The sequence below is a fragment of the Sceloporus undulatus genome, chromosome 5 (assembly GCF_019175285.1).
Source record: "Sceloporus undulatus isolate JIND9_A2432 ecotype Alabama chromosome 5, SceUnd_v1.1, whole genome shotgun sequence".
In the NCBI taxonomy this organism is placed as follows: Eukaryota; Metazoa; Chordata; class Lepidosauria; order Squamata; family Phrynosomatidae; genus Sceloporus; species Sceloporus undulatus.
Genome location: NC_056526.1, coordinates 145,341,962 through 145,357,585, shown reverse-complemented (window position 1 = coordinate 145,357,585; position 15,624 = coordinate 145,341,962). Strand labels below are relative to the sequence as shown.

The following is a 15,624-nucleotide window of genomic DNA, read 5'->3' as shown; positions in this document are numbered from 1 at the left end:
ATTCCTTAGATGAGCTCTACAAATTAAGTCTAACTGCATTCTTATTCCAACACATCCACTTTCCCTAGCAGTTTAAGCTCCTAACTTCTGAGACTTTTTCCTGTTTATGAATGAGAACAGACAGGATAATGGTGACAAAAGACACATTGGTTTAGAATTACTGCATGAAGTCTTGTCATCTTCATTTGTGCAGAATAAACAACTTATTTGTACAGCTATAGGCCTGTTACAGACTGCCAAAATAAAGCTGCTTCGGGTCACTTTGGAGGTATGCTATTTAAATGATGCATGGGTCCTAAGAGTCCGGAGGTCGCGCCAAAGCCACACTCCATTCCTAAGCACTGGAGTGCAGCTTTGGAGCAGCTTCCAGATTCTTAGGGTGCATGCATCATTTAAATAGCATACCTCCAAAGAGACCCGAAGCAGCTTTATTTTGGCAGTCTGTAACAGGCCATAGGGATTTTCTTGGACCATTTACGAACCATTGCTTTCACTCATGAAAATTTTTTTCCCAGTCATTGCTGAAAAGGGAAAACCTGAAATGTAATACAATGGGGAACAGGGATGTAGCCAGGGGGGGGATCTGGGGGTCCGGACCCCTCCTTCCATTAGAAAAATGAATGGTGTGTGCTGCTGCGCCGCCGCACTCAAGCCCCATTATAATGGTGGCACTTAGTCTGGACCCCCCCCCTTCCTAAAATCCTAGCAACGTCCCTGTGGGGAAAAGAAAGCAAACAACAGCCCCCCCCTTATGAAATTGTATATTCATTTCTAAGGAAACTCAGGCCCATTACAGACAGGCTCTTGAGGCGCCCCCATCACGTGCTAGGGGTTGGCCGGGCATGTGATGGGGGCGTAATAATGGCAGCGTCCTATACACACAAGCGCCGCCATTATTATGTGTCGGATGCACATCGCATGGTGCTTATGACGTCACGAGTGCGCCATTGGCGCCTCGCAGCATCATAACCGCGCTGCGGGAAGAAAACCATTTTGGGGCTTCTTTTTTGCTCCGCGCGGGAGCCGCGCAGTTTGGCTGCTACGGCTCCCTCGCGGAGCAACCAGCAGCGCCGGCAGACCACCGCTTTTAGGCGGTCTGTAACACGCCTCAGATTAATGGGAAATATCCTGCTCTACCTTACTGGCATGGTGTTTGCTAGGACTTCTTTACGGTTCTTAAAGCAGGGATGCGGAAAGTGTAGTCTGTGGGCTGCATGTGCCCTTGTTCCCCATATTGTAGTATATGGTGTTGTCCCAAGAGATACCCAAGACTACAGCCTTCAAACATACTTTCATATGCAGTTTTGTGTCTCCAAATGCCCCCATACAGCTGAAAATAACACAAAATGTGGCAATGATGTTGCATTTGTTAATACCCATAGCATGGGTGCAGCCTGTTGAGGGGATGGAATGGCCTCTATTCCTTTCAAAGTTGCCCACTCCTGTTTTAGAGCCTATTGTTTGTAGCAATAAGGGCTAAAACATGATACTTGAAAACATACAAAATATAAGTGACATGATGTTTAATTCTGCAGCAAATACAAAGTTTTCTGTTGTACCCATGTAGACTTGCTGAATAGTTATATCTCTGCTCTTGTAATATTATTGCATTTTTTAAATTTAGATTTGCTATTTTAATAAAATATGTGACATTTTACCTTCTGTTGGTGATTTTCCTTGGTCTGTGTACACCTTGCATCTCAATTGCCTGTGAAGGGGGCATTCTTGCAAAGTTTCAAATGACAGGATTCTTCTGAAGAATTCTGTAGACAAGATCATTCATACCTCCATTCTTGCAAATGGAAATTGTCCAAAATTGTAGTGGCTTGAGGTTATTCTGAGGTTTTTGGTTTACTACCCACTTCAGGTTTTAGTGGAAGACATACAGGTGATACTATTATGCAATCATGTAACCTTGTTGTTGTTTTGGGCCTTCAGGTGCTTAAACTTTCAGGCTTAAGGTTGACCCTAAGGCAAACCTTTCACAGGACTTTCTTGGCAAGATTTATTCAGTGGGGTTTAGCATTGCCTTCCTCTGCAGCTGAAAGAGTGTGACTTGCTCACGGTCCAGTGCTCAAACCACTACACCACAGTGGCTCCTGTGTAAACCTACATTCTGTTAAGTAGGAATCTGGCATATGGGATCTCTGTCTCTTCATGTTGGTCTGGATCTGACTCTGGGTAAGACAAAACTAGTAGTCACTCTGTATAAACATAACAGCCATCTCACAAAATAGAATGCTTCTTGAGAAAAAAATATTTTGACGCATGCTGTATCCTGGCTCGCTAATACTGCCCAGATAACTCCTAAAATCTCTTGCCTCTTTATTGCTGCACTTCTGAATGCATCTGTTATGTATAGTGTGAAGCATTTATCAAAGGAGATTTTGTTTCTGTCACTTTATTATACAAGAACTGTTTCAAACTTTAGGCTGTAATAGAACACTATTTTACTGTAGAGCTTTATCACCACAGTTGTACCAGTATAGCCTAGAAATGCTGAAGTTCATTGTTTTCTAAGTCTTGTAACTTTGTTGTAGTGTGCCTTCAAGTCATTTCAACTAAATGATGGTCTCAAGGCAACCATATCACATTTCTTGGCAAGATTTATTCAGAAAGGATTTGCCTTTGTTTTTCTCTGAGGCTGGGGGAATGTCTTGCCCAAAGACACCCAGTGAGTTTCCATGGCTGAGTGGGGATTTGAACCCTGACCTCCAGAGTTGTATCTTTTCCCATTTTGTTTTAGACATTTACTGTACATACTCATTTGTAAGTCTAGAAATTTAGGTTAAAAAATTGACCCAAAACGCTTGAGTCGACTTATCCACAGGTCAATGTAAGTACTGTACTATATATATATATAAATGAAAGAAAAAAGTTTAATTTGCCCTGGAAGCACTGGCTCCCTTCTACTCTCTCATCCGAACAGTCTTTAATATGAGCACAAATAGTTATGCCTGCTGGGTTTTTGTAAATCCATTACATTTCCCCCCCTTTGTTACATCCTTTACATCCTTTGTTACATGTCCCTAAGTTTTACCCACAATTTATCCACAAGCCATATCAAAATCCATAATTGTGTCTCCAAAACCTGCCCTTGATTTACACATGAGGTTGAATTATAGTTGAGTATATACAGTAATCTCATTTCTTGTACTTTCAGTACAAAATGCCTGTCTCTTCCTCTATATTTCTTTATTGTAGCACTCCGCTGATTGGCAGCTCATAGAAAAAGTAAAAATATATAAAATTGAGCATAAAATAGATAGTTAAAATGACACTGTAGAGCAAAAAAGACAAAGTCTATATAGCCATTTATTTATTACTCACATAATGGTGCTGTTGTGCTTATCTTATTTTGCAAAATGCCTTCACTGTTGTAGGGCCTTAGGACTGCTTGACGCATGTGGTCTTGTAGGCCAAAAGTTAGCACCTCCAAGTGATGTTTGCCTGCAGGGACAGCTGCTAGTAAGGAAAAACTGAAGTGGTAGTTCAGTGGCTTCTAGAATTCTGCACTTTGTTATATATAATTTTTTACTTCACTTTTGAACAAAGAAGTATCTTTTACATTCATCTTCCATCCTATTCAGGTGTTTCTCCTGAAGGCACAAGGAGTGTAAGCATGTACATGTACTAGCCCTGCCTCCATGAGTCTACCTCATTCATTCTTGTTGTGCAAATGTGTACATGAATTAACCTTAAAGTGTTTAGAAGTGCTGGGAATCCTGATAACATTTCTCCTCCTTCCACCATTATCCTCCTGTTCTGCAAAAGGAAATGCTTTCTGTCTGTCTACTTACCACTAATGACAGATACATAGTCACATAAAGAGGACATGCAGTTTGGAAGTGCTGAATATGTGATGTACAAAGCCTATTCAGTTTGTAAAATAAAAACAGATAATATTGAAAGAGAAAGATGGAACTTTGGAAAAAAGTAAGAACAGATTACAGAGTTGACCAGAGGGTTGTTCTTCCTTAGGGCTTTTACATGTTCATATTGCTAATGTTGGTATGTGGGATCGATGGATTGGTGGATGATGATAATGATGTTGATGATGATATATGTTGCTTAGTAGCTTGTGTGGACAGTGTTGTAGTAAAATCCATTATGAGCTATGTCAGTGCAAAGATGCATGATGACTAATGGGAAAGAGTTCAGATGAGAATTATAGTGATTTGTATAAATAAAATAAGTATGAAGAAGCACATACTCGAAAACAGTTGTTCCCAGACTATTTCAGGCTGCTGTCCCCTTTCCTTTTTGGCAGCAACCCACCCACCCCCTTCCCCCCTTGTTGTTCCAATTGCAAATTCAGAACAACGAGTCTAGTACAGTACTATGAAGTTAACCAAGGGGCGGTGTGCAGCTGCCCCTTTCCAGGCCGGATCAGGGCTGTGACAACCTCATGCCATGGCCCTGATCCAGTCTTTGGAGGGTGCAAAAAGGAGCTACAAAAAGCAGCTCTTTTTTGTGCCCTCCAAAGGGTGCCATAGCCATGGCGGTGCAGCTCTATGGCACACCTATTTTATTTGGCTGCAGTGCTGGAGGTGCGTCATGATGGCGCATGCCATGTATAGCAGCACGCACCATTACGGTGCCCTGGGGGTGGAATTCGAGCAAGCATCATCAGGACACTGCACCCTGATTCTGCCCACAGGCTGGCCTTTTGGGCCAATCTGTACAGGCCCCAAGTGTACATATGTCTCTTTCTTTGCTTGGAGGGAAGCTGCACTGAAGCCTGACTACTAAATATGATGTTGGGAAGATAATAAAGCACAGCTTGACTTTATTCCACAGTTTGGAGTAGCAGACAGTTTTTTGTAAGCAAAAATCTTGATGTGTTTTTGTTTGTTTGTTTTACATTTGGCCTCATCGCAGTGTCACTTTGGAATGTAAATAGTTTTTTATCCATAGTTTTTTGTGGATTGGCATGTTCTAGAAGAATTTATTCCTGACGTTTCACCAGCATCTGTAGCTGGCATCTTCAGAGAAATGAGTGGGTTGTGTATACACTGACCTTTGGATGGAAGGAAGTGATTTACCGTATATGCTCAACTATAAGTCGACCTCATGTATAAGTCAAGGGTAGGTTTTGGGGCCAAAATTATGGGTTTTGATAGAACCCGTGTATAAGTTGAGGGTAAAACTTAGCGGCATATAGCAAAGGATCTAAAGGATGAAGCAAAGCAAAACAATGTCAAAAAACTTATAAAATTCCAGCAGACATAACTGTTTGTGGTCATACTAAAGGCTGGATGGATGAGAGAACAGAGGGCGTCAGTGCTTCCAGGACAGATTATGCTCTTGCTTTTCACCAGGGAATGGTTCCTTTTAAAAATAAGAGTTAAAGTATAGTACTTACATTGACCCATGGATAAGTCGACTCAGGTTTTTGGGGTCAATTTTTTGACTAAAATTTCTAGACTTATACACGAGTATATATAGTACATGTAAATCTGTGTGTTGGTCTGTTGGCCTCTGGTTGTCTATTTAATTAGTGATCCATTGTCTGCTGGGAAATCCCCTGACTCTGGATATTGTTCATTTGCATGTTCTGAGTATTGATTTTGGTGTTTTTGAGGACTGGTAGCCAAACCTGGTTTACTTTATAGGTTTCTACTTTCCTGTAGAAATTGTCCAGGTGTTTGTGGATTTCAATGGCTTCCCTGTGCCGTTTTTCCTTCACTAATTCCTGTTTCCTCATTGGTGATATCTAGGAATAGATTGATCACACAATCTGTAATTTTAAGCAGAAAATAAAATTTAAAAAATTAAAAAATCCTGAAATGTATCAGTCATGTCTTTATGCAGATCATCCAGGTGTTCACATTAAACATCTGATGCACTTGGAATCTATATAGACTCATAGAGTTGTGAGAGACTACAAGGGCCATCCAGTCCAGCCCCCTGCTATGTAGGAATACACAAAGCTCTCCCAGCAGATGGCCATGCATCCTCTGTTTGAGAACCTCCAAAGAAGGATCCTCCATCATTTTCTGAGACAGTGTGTTCCACTGTCACCACAATTCAAGAAGGATGTTGACAAGCTGGAGCATGTCCAGAGGAGGGAGACCAAATGGTGAGCGATCTGGAAAGAGCAGATGAGGGAACTGGGTATATTTAGCCTGGAGAAAAGATTCAAGCTATAGGAAAAGAAATTCCACATAAACGTTAAAAAGAACCTCCTGGTGGTAAGAGCTGTTTGACAGTTAAACATGTTGCCTTGGAGTATGATGGACTCTCATTTGGAGGTTTTTAAACAGATGCTGAATGGCCATATATTGGGAGTGCTTTGATTGTGTATTCCTGCCTGGTGGGGTTTGGACTGGATGGCCTTTGTGCTCTCTTCCAACTCTATGAGTCTATGATTCCATTCAGTGACAAGACATTATTTTAAAATGCCCATGGCCTCTCAGGCAAGTGTGTTCTTGATCCTGGAAGGCTATGAATAATCACAAAGACTGAATTTCTCACAAGTGTGCCCCTCCCATCTTACTCTCCTTCTCTGTAGTCAGCTCTTGTCATCTCTTTGATTTTGTAGCGGTTGCGGCAGCAGCAACAGCAGTTGTTTCTCAACCTTCCTGGCTCCTGTGCTATGGGCAGGCAGGAAGAAGCTCTCTTTCTGAGACTGATTTCTTGAAACCCTTAATTGTTGCTAGAGAGCCAGTGTGGTGTATGATGAATGGGGGAGTGTGGCTCTTCATATCCAGAAACTGCTGTATCACTGTCCCCAGACTCTGCCCTTTCCCTATTGTTGCCCCCCTTTTCCTCACTGCCCTCTAGATCTTTCTATCACCCCTGGTGGGGGGGGGAGTACTGCCCAGTTTGGGAATCACTGCTGTAGAGATATATGGCCTCAGCTTGATTGACCAGATCTTTCCCATAGGTTTGTGCTTTTATGCACACTCTGTCATACACTGATGCATGCACATTAACCTTCCTGCATCAATAAAATTGTAAAAAGTCTCTCTTGATGTCAGTGGGAACTTTTTAAATTCCTTCTTACAGTAGTGAAGGATGGATTGGGAGGGGCCGTGCTTTAGTTATTTATTCTCTGGCAGTGACCCTGCTGGAAATCCTCCTATGCTGCAGTGAGACTTTGGAAAGCCTCCATTAGCACTACTTTAGCATGGGAGAAATGAGGGGAAATCTATTATACTCAAGTCAGTGATTTGAGAAAAGTCAACTGGGAGATCTCTTGATATATGAGATATACTTTGATAGGGGAGCAGGAGAAATTTTTAGTTGCAGTGAAATCTTACTTTCTGTTATCACAGGCTAATTGCATAATTTTGCTCAAAGTTATTTCTTGGGATTTATCAGGATGATGAGGCAGTGCACATTTCTTTACTTCTCTACAGTTGCAGAAGTCTTTAGGATTGTTCTCCAAATGTCAAGTGCATTTGTTAAATCAGCATATTCTGTCTTAATTGCCATTCTTGTCAAGCAGCACAGTAATTAAGATGGAGTACTTTCAGGCTGGTTTCAAGGTCTGTGTGTAAAATAGGATTCTTAATATATAGCACTTGCATAGCAAGACATGTTCTTCACCCATGTCCATTAACCGCCAGGCATTAAGTAAGTACATTTTAGTCTCCCCACATCATTTTTTGTTGTGGAGTTTGCACAGAACTACACCTACAGTTTAGGCATTCTATAACATTGGGCTAAATCCAATTGCTAATTCCAAGACTAATAGACCCATTGAATCAATCACTGACTAGTTAGTCAGCAGTCATGTAAATCTTATTGTTTAATTGGCTCTACTTTGGGAACTAGCAATTGGTAGTTGCATAAGTGTAAACAATTTATCTAAATTCTAGACATTGGTCTCATAAAGTTTAACCCTTCCCCTCCCTATAGACAAATAATTTCTTGTACAAACAAAGTGCCAAGAACACTATCCCACCAAGCATCTTGTACATGTTGGTCTCATTTGGGAAAAAATAACTTTTCTTCCATAATGGACATTGAGGTTCATTGGGTTCAGGAAATACCCCATAATAAATATAAATATAAATAATACTATAAATTTTTGTTTTGTTTTATTTTATTCTATTTTACTGTTTTCCCCCTGATTTTTGTTGTTTTGTGCCATCAAATTGACTGGTATATGGCAACCCTATCATAACCGTATGGTTTTCTTTGCAAGATTTTTTTCAGAAAAGGTTTGTATTGTTTTCCTTTTAGCCTGAGACAGTGTGGCTTGCCTAAAGTCATCCAGTAGACTTCCATAGGTAAGCAGGGAGTCAAATCCTGTTTTCCCATGGTGCTAGTCCAACGCTCACCAGCACACACACACTGGCTCTCCTGATTTTATTTTGCATTTATCTTATGATTATTCTGCCCGTTATTTGGATGGAGCACACTAACTTCTGGAGAAACACAGCTTTGGACATGGGGAATTTTGTACCCTTCAATATGTTTTAATCCTTATCAGACAGAAAGTACCCTACAAACGCACAAGCTTTTTAAAATCTTGGTGCTTGAAATTCCCTAAATCTGACAACATTTGTTAGAAACAAAATATTAACAAATTATGGATGCATACATTTTAAAAAGGATTATCTCTCTCCTCTGTTAATTCTAAAACTGTGGTAGGGTCTTACTCTATTATATTAAAAACTGAGTCTGTAGCATGATATTTGTGCATATTTGGAATGCATATTACTGTTGTGGGTTGAATTGATTTTGCTGGTCACCATATGATACTTTGTATAATATGTCATTTACATTTGATTTAATAATAGCATATAGAACTAGTGGATTTTTAAGATGCTAGTATATATTTGATGGTTGAGAAAACCATGCTTTCACACTATATCTTTAACGTCCTGTTTGAACCTTTGCAATATGTTGAAGTTGTGTGTTCTGCTTTGAGTACATAGAATGAGATGTCCACATTTTGTGGTTTTGTAAAAACTAAAATGGTAGACTAAAACTTTGAAGGGTTGGATTTCAAGTTTGCACTAAGATTATTTTCTACTTCCTCTTTCCTTTTGAATGACAGTGGGATGGAGTGTAAGTAGCTGGAGGAAAAGTAGTGAAGAAGAGGTAAAGATCCTATGTGAATTGAAGGCTTCAGTGCAGCCTTACCTTCAGACCCAGCATGTTATTTGCATGTGCTATGACATTTATCAGAACAAAATGGTACCTTGTTTAAATATAGGCATTCCCTTCTCTTTTTATAGTGTTCTTTTGCCATTGGTAAAAGCTTGAATCCTGATGCTTGAATCCTGAGTTTAACATACTGTAATTTCACACAGTTTGTTCCTATTAACAAGAAAAGTCAAGTGTTTCTGAATGAATAGCTGTTTTTGTGTTAGACATTTTAAAATGCTTTCACCTTGCCAATGTATTCAGTTTCCATTGTTGCATTGCTTAGCAACCAAAGAAAATAAAAGGAAAGGGATAATATATTTCATGTATACTAAATTCAGTTTTTATTCACTTTTATGTTCTTATAATCTGTATCACGCAGAGAGACTTATCAAAAGTTTTCCTAAGCCAATAACAGAACTATGTTCCATCTCTCTTGTTACTGTACTATATTAGTACAGGTATTCACTTAAAAGGGAATGGTATCCTTTTTTTTTTTTTTGGTAACATCTCCTCAATTAAAATGTGCTGTGAGGAGAGCACTGATTCAAGTAGTGACCACTATATGCAAGATGAGTATTACACTAGTAATACAAAGATAGTGAAAGGCTGCATACTGGATGGCAGTAAAATCAGGATCAGATATGTAAAATCAAAGTGTTTCCAGGGTATTTTTTCATATACAAATCTCTTGTGCCTTTTTGTCTCTGTTACTAGTGATTATTTGTTTTTGTTTTTCTAGATCAAAGATGTCTGTTCAGACCTGATATTTATAATGCAGTGATTCACTACACTGAGGAAACTTAACATGGCCTAGATGAATTGACCTTTGGAAACTTGATGATGTCCACAGCTACAAGTTGCAGGAAAAACCATCAGGCTGTGAGCCTAGAAGGAGTTGACCCAGAAACCTGCATGATAGTTTTTAAAACCCACTGGACACAGGTAAGAGAGCTCATGAAAGTTTTTATTCTCATACAAATTGAGTATCCTCTATCTGATAATCCAAAATCCAAAATACTTGAAAATTCAAACCTTTTTTTCATGAGTGACTGAGACAGTGACACCTTTGCTTTCTGATGCTTCAGTGTACACAAACTTTGTTTCATGCACAAATTTATTAAAAATATTGCATAAAATTACCTTCAGTCTATGTGTATAAGGCACATATGAAAGATTAATGAATTTTATGTTATGATTTGAGTCCCATCTCTGAGATATCCCTTTATGTATATACAAATATTCCAAAATCCCCTCAAATCTGAAATTTGAAAAACTTCTGATTCCAGGCATTCGGGTTAAGGGAGACTCAGGCCCGAGACAGATGGGCCAAAAGTGGCATGGCAGTGGCAATATTAAGGTTCCGGACTGCGCAGCAAACGCACGGTCCGGAACCCTAGTGTGTAACAGAGGCGGCCTAATGGCAGTGTCCATCCTCATGGGTGCCAACATCTTGATGTAAGGGACGTGCAGCATTTGTATGTCACTGCGCGTCGATTATATCACATGTGCGCCAATGGCGCACTTGCAACGTAACTCGTTGCCACAAAAAGAACCTAGAAGAACCGGGTTCTTTTTACTTCTGAGGGACATCGCGTGGTTTGGCAGCTGCGGTGTCCCTCTAGAGTTAAAATGGGCGCCTGCAGACTGTCATTTTCGGGCGGGCTGTCTCGGGCCTCAGTCTCTTTTATTTTGAAACTTGTTAGGAATACATTTTCTTTAAAAGATTTAGGTATGGTCTATGTTCCCTGAATAAAAGGTACTCTCATATTTTGGCTTTTTGGGTGACACTGAAGTGTATTTTATGTTTGTCTTGTTCTAGGGAACTGTATAATTTTGATCCTCTATTACTTAGTTAACAGCCAAAGGAATATAATTGTTAGATAGAATAAAGATTGAGTAAGGAATTCTAATTTTTACTGCAAATGAAATAAAAGTTGGAATATAGAATAGAGACTGAGTAAGGAATTCTAATACTTACTGCAAATGAAATAAAAGTTGGAATATATAATTATTGTGCTTGAAAGCTTTATGAGAGTTAAAGAGACTAATCAGTTGTTTTGGCACTAGATATAATTCCATGCTTGATTAGGCTGCTTCAAACCCATAAACTTTTTGTTGTTCTGCTTCAGACCGAAAATGTACATTGTATATACTCATGTATAACTCTAGAAATTTTATTCAAAAATTTGACCCAAAAACACGTGTCGACTTACTTACCCATGGGTCAGTGTTAATACTGTGAAGTACTCATAAAAAATGCAATAGGGAAGAACTTAATCTGTCCTAGAAGCACTGACCCTCTACTCTCATCCATCCAGACTTTAGTGTGAGCACAAACAGTTATGTTTGCTGGACTTTTGTGAGTTCTTTGGAATTATTTTTCTTTGCTTCATCCTAGATCCTTTGTTACGTGCCCCCAAGTTTTACCTTCCATTTATTCACGTTGTTCTGGTGTGCCTTCAAGTCATTTCTGGCTTATGGTGACCCTAAGGCAACCCTATCGTGGGTTTTTCTTGCCAAATTTCTCCAAATGGGGTTGGCTATTGCCATTCTCTGAGCCTGAGAGAATGTGCCTTGCCCAAGGTCACCCTATGAGTCATAATTCGATGCTGAAACCACTACATTGCACAGGCTCTCTAATGACTTAATCATGACTTATGATTTATCTACTGGTCATGTCAAAATCTACAAATTTTTTGGGCCCCAAAACCTGCCCTTGACTTATAGATGATGTTGACTTATAGTCAAGTATACACAGTATACTTGCTTTGTTAAATTAGGAATGTTTGGTTTAAATATGTGGCAGCAGATGCAGACCTTGGGTTGTAATAGTGTACAGTCTGCTGTTCCCATATGCAGGGGATCCGTTCTGGACCCCCCACGTATGGGGAAAAGAGCGTATGCTCAAGCCTCATAGGAAATAATGGGGCACATGTTCGCAGTGGTGCATGAGGCACGCGGTGCGAGTATGCACCCCATTATTTCTGCCTGGGCTTGCCTTCTGCGTGAGCTCAAAGCCGCAGAAGGCAAGCCCACCTATAAGGAGAACCGACTGTATAACTTTAGATCTGTAAAAGAATTTTCTAATCTTGCAAACCGTTGTTCATAAGCAGATTCCAGTCATAACTTGTTTGATGCTAACTCTGTGTTCAGTACAAAGTGAGATGCTCTTTGCTGCAAAGAAACTTTCCCAGAAGAAAAATTTACAGTAGAAGTGAAAACGTATTTAAAATGGCAATCTTGAAGACAGCTTGGTTAACAACAAAAGTATTAATATTGTTTGTATTGTATTAAAATGTTATACTGAAATCTCTGTAAACAGATCATTAAAAATTGTTTCACTTTTCTGTAGGTTGTAAAAATCTTAGAGAAGCATGACCCTTTAAAAAATGTTCAGGCCAAATATGGGGTAATACCTCCAGATGAAGCCAGTACTGTGCAAAATTATGTAGAGCACATGCTCTTCCTTTTAATTGAAGAACAAGCAAAAGATGCAGCAATGGGGCCTATCCTGGAGTTTGTGGTCACAGAGAATATTATGGAGAAACTCTTCCTTTGGAGTCTGAGGCGGGAATTCACTGATGAGATGAAAATTGAACAACTGAAGATGTATGAAATGCTTGTCACTCAGTCCCACCAGCCCCTGCTGCATCACAAACCCATCCTGAAACCTTTAATGATGTTGTTGAGTTCTTGCTCAGGAACTACAACCCCAGCTGTGGAGGTAGAGCTGGTAGTTCTTCTCAACCAGCTCTGCTCAATCCTAGCCAAAGATCCATCCATCTTGGAACTCTTTTTTCATACCAGCGAGGACCAAGGAGCTGCAAACTTCCTGATTTTTTCACTCTTGATTCCTTTCATCCATCGAGAAGGGACTGTTGGCCAGCAGGCTCGTGATGCACTACTTTTTATAATGTCACTTTCTGCAGAAAACAGCGTAGTTGCAAATTACATAGTAGAAAACACTTACTTCTGTCCGGTAAGTTTCTTCTAATGCCCTCCCCCGCACAAAAAGTTCCTTTATTATTATTTTTTCATGGCTTCGTCTTTTTTTTTTAACAAAGAAGAACTGAGGTTATATTTTATTATAGCTATGTACAAATTGCAAGCAGGGTCATTGAGGTGAAGTCTGAACCAGTTTCATTAAGCTCCTTTTCAGTAGGCCCTTCCTATTTTATTTTGAAAGGTGTTTTATATATTAAAGTTAAAATTTTAAGTAGCCAAATAATACTTGAATAGCAGGTTTTTATAAAAAGAAAAAAGATGCTACTGTTTAAAAATTAATTCTGTATAAAATTGTAGTAATTATTATACTGGTTTGCTTTCTCAATGGAAGACTAATTGATGCACAAAAATAATGTTTATGGAATAAAAACATCTTACTTAGTAGAGATATATCAAAGTATGATCTTTAGGTGATCTTTCAGGTCTAATTATTTTAATATTATCTAGGATTATAATGTGCCAGTCAAATATCAGACATATCTTTAAATAAAACATGAGCATTTCTTTAGCTCTAGGAATTAAATCTGATAATCTGTCACCTGCCTCTTTTCCAGTTATGCTTCAGATCTCTCAGCTGAACGCCCTTTTTTTCTTATTATATATATCTGAACTCTCTTTTAATGCAAACCCGTGTGTTTTCCTCTATTTTTTGATAAGCATGTAAGATAGATGACCTAATCATACTGAATTCACAGTGGCCATATGCTAGTTATACTCCTTCTGGGATCACACCCATTATAGTAATAGGCATTTTGCCAAATTTAATTAAGCTCCAGTGAGGTCAAATGATGGTGTAGCTGAAGGAAAGCAGCCACCTTTTTTTAAAAAGTTTTTAAGTCAGAAAGTACTTTTAAAGCAGTGTTTCTTTCTTAGACCATCTTAGCTTCACATTATCTTTTCTCTGCTACTCCTAGGCTTTGCCTACATCCATTCCTGCTGTATCCAGATCTAGTGTTTCATAATTTATCTTACTGTGTGTGTTCATCCCATTTTTCAGACAAGTATTTGTGCCAGTTTTTAAAAAAGAAAAGAAACAGAGGCCATACTTAGGCTTACTAGGTAATAAGACATAGTAAAGGAGGAGAATAGAAGGAGAAAGATAGAGGGTGAGAGTTGAATTTGACAATGTTGGAACAAAGTGGTGAGCTGATAGCAAGTGTCTATACAGTATATACATTTGGTACAAGAAATATCTTTTTTTGCAAGCATTCTTGGTTTCGTATGGTTCAGCTCTCAGTTTTCTTTTTTTGTTGATGAAGTCAGGAGTGTCCCTTTTCCCACATTTCATTTCTGGAGCCCTGGGCAACTTGTATGTTGGTCTTCCACTTACTTTAGTGTTCCTCCTGAGATCAGGAACATGTTTTATGCAACCAAGACTATAGATCTTACACAGTAATTGTATTAGAGTTGGCTCTCCACATTTGCTGCTTTGACTTTTGCGGTTTTGATTATTTGCTGTTTTGATTAATATGTTATCTCTAGGAATCTCTAGGTCCTCCAGTGCAAGTCTGCTGGATGCTGACCATAGAGTTGTGCTGGAGAACCTAGAAGTTCCTAGAGAAAACACTTATCTAGGCATTTGTAGACTCTCCAGCATGATTCTATAATCAACTTCTGACAGATATTGACTATAGAATTGTACTGGAGGGACTTGAGATTCCTAGAGAGGTGTTCTATTCAGTAAAAATAATAGTGTTTTTTGTTTGCAGTTTTCCCATATTCATGCAGGTCCAGTGCCCCTAACCCCAACAAATGTGGATGGACCACTGTATATGTACATTCAGTATACTGGGGTGGTGGTGTGTACTACTTGTGCAGGTTCCTGTTCTAGTAGGAATTCAACATGGAACAGATCATTTGGAGTAGTTGATACCCCGCACATTTCAGATTTATAAGGGGCATTGTCCTCACAGTCCATACAGGGTGGTTTTACACTTGGGATTAACTCTTTAAAAATGCCTCCCTTGATTTATTCATGGTGAAAGAAACAAGGTGAGCTCAAAATACAGTTAAGGGAAGTTTGATTCCAAAAAAGGACTCAGTAGGCCCAAGTCCTCTTTATCATTTTTCAGATCCTTCTGAGACAAGGTGAAAAGTACACAAGATTATTTTCTGCATGCAGCTATTCTGGCTTAATGAAATAACTTTCTATCTTGTTGCCTAATGATACTGCTGGGTTTTTTTAAAGTTTCACAATTGCCATTGTACTCTGAAAATACTGAGTATTAAGTCTCTAGCAGAGAGAAACTCTTGTTGACTTCATTTAAATTGATACATTGAAAGAAGACTCGTTTTTTTTAAAAAAGAAATTGTCCCCAAGGTAGATACCCTTATTAGATCCATTCTGTAACATCCATAATTACATTTGCCAATTAATTTTTGAAAAGCCTTTTTATGCTAAAGTTTTGATGCCAATTGTAACTGTAGGGGGGCACAATTGTCAAATCATGCCCAATTAGAACAATTGTCTTAGTAGTATATAGAAATCAGGCCAGCAGTGAAAGTAGCTTGCCC

General features: G+C 39.1%; 1 protein-coding gene across 2 annotated transcripts in view; it reads left to right on the top strand.

Moving 5' to 3' along the window:
* FHIP1A (FHF complex subunit HOOK interacting protein 1A) overlaps positions 1-15,624 on the top strand; it is a 98,395-nt gene that overhangs the window by 35,068 nt on the left and 47,703 nt on the right. For both annotated transcript variants that reach the window (XM_042467169.1, XM_042467168.1), the window contains exons 2-3: positions 9,845-10,047; positions 12,458-13,084. In XM_042467169.1, the coding sequence (XP_042323103.1) occupies positions 9,943-10,047; positions 12,458-13,084 (732 nt within the window). In that variant the 5' untranslated portion in view covers positions 9,845-9,942. The remainder of the gene's footprint in view (positions 1-9,844; positions 10,048-12,457; positions 13,085-15,624) is intronic.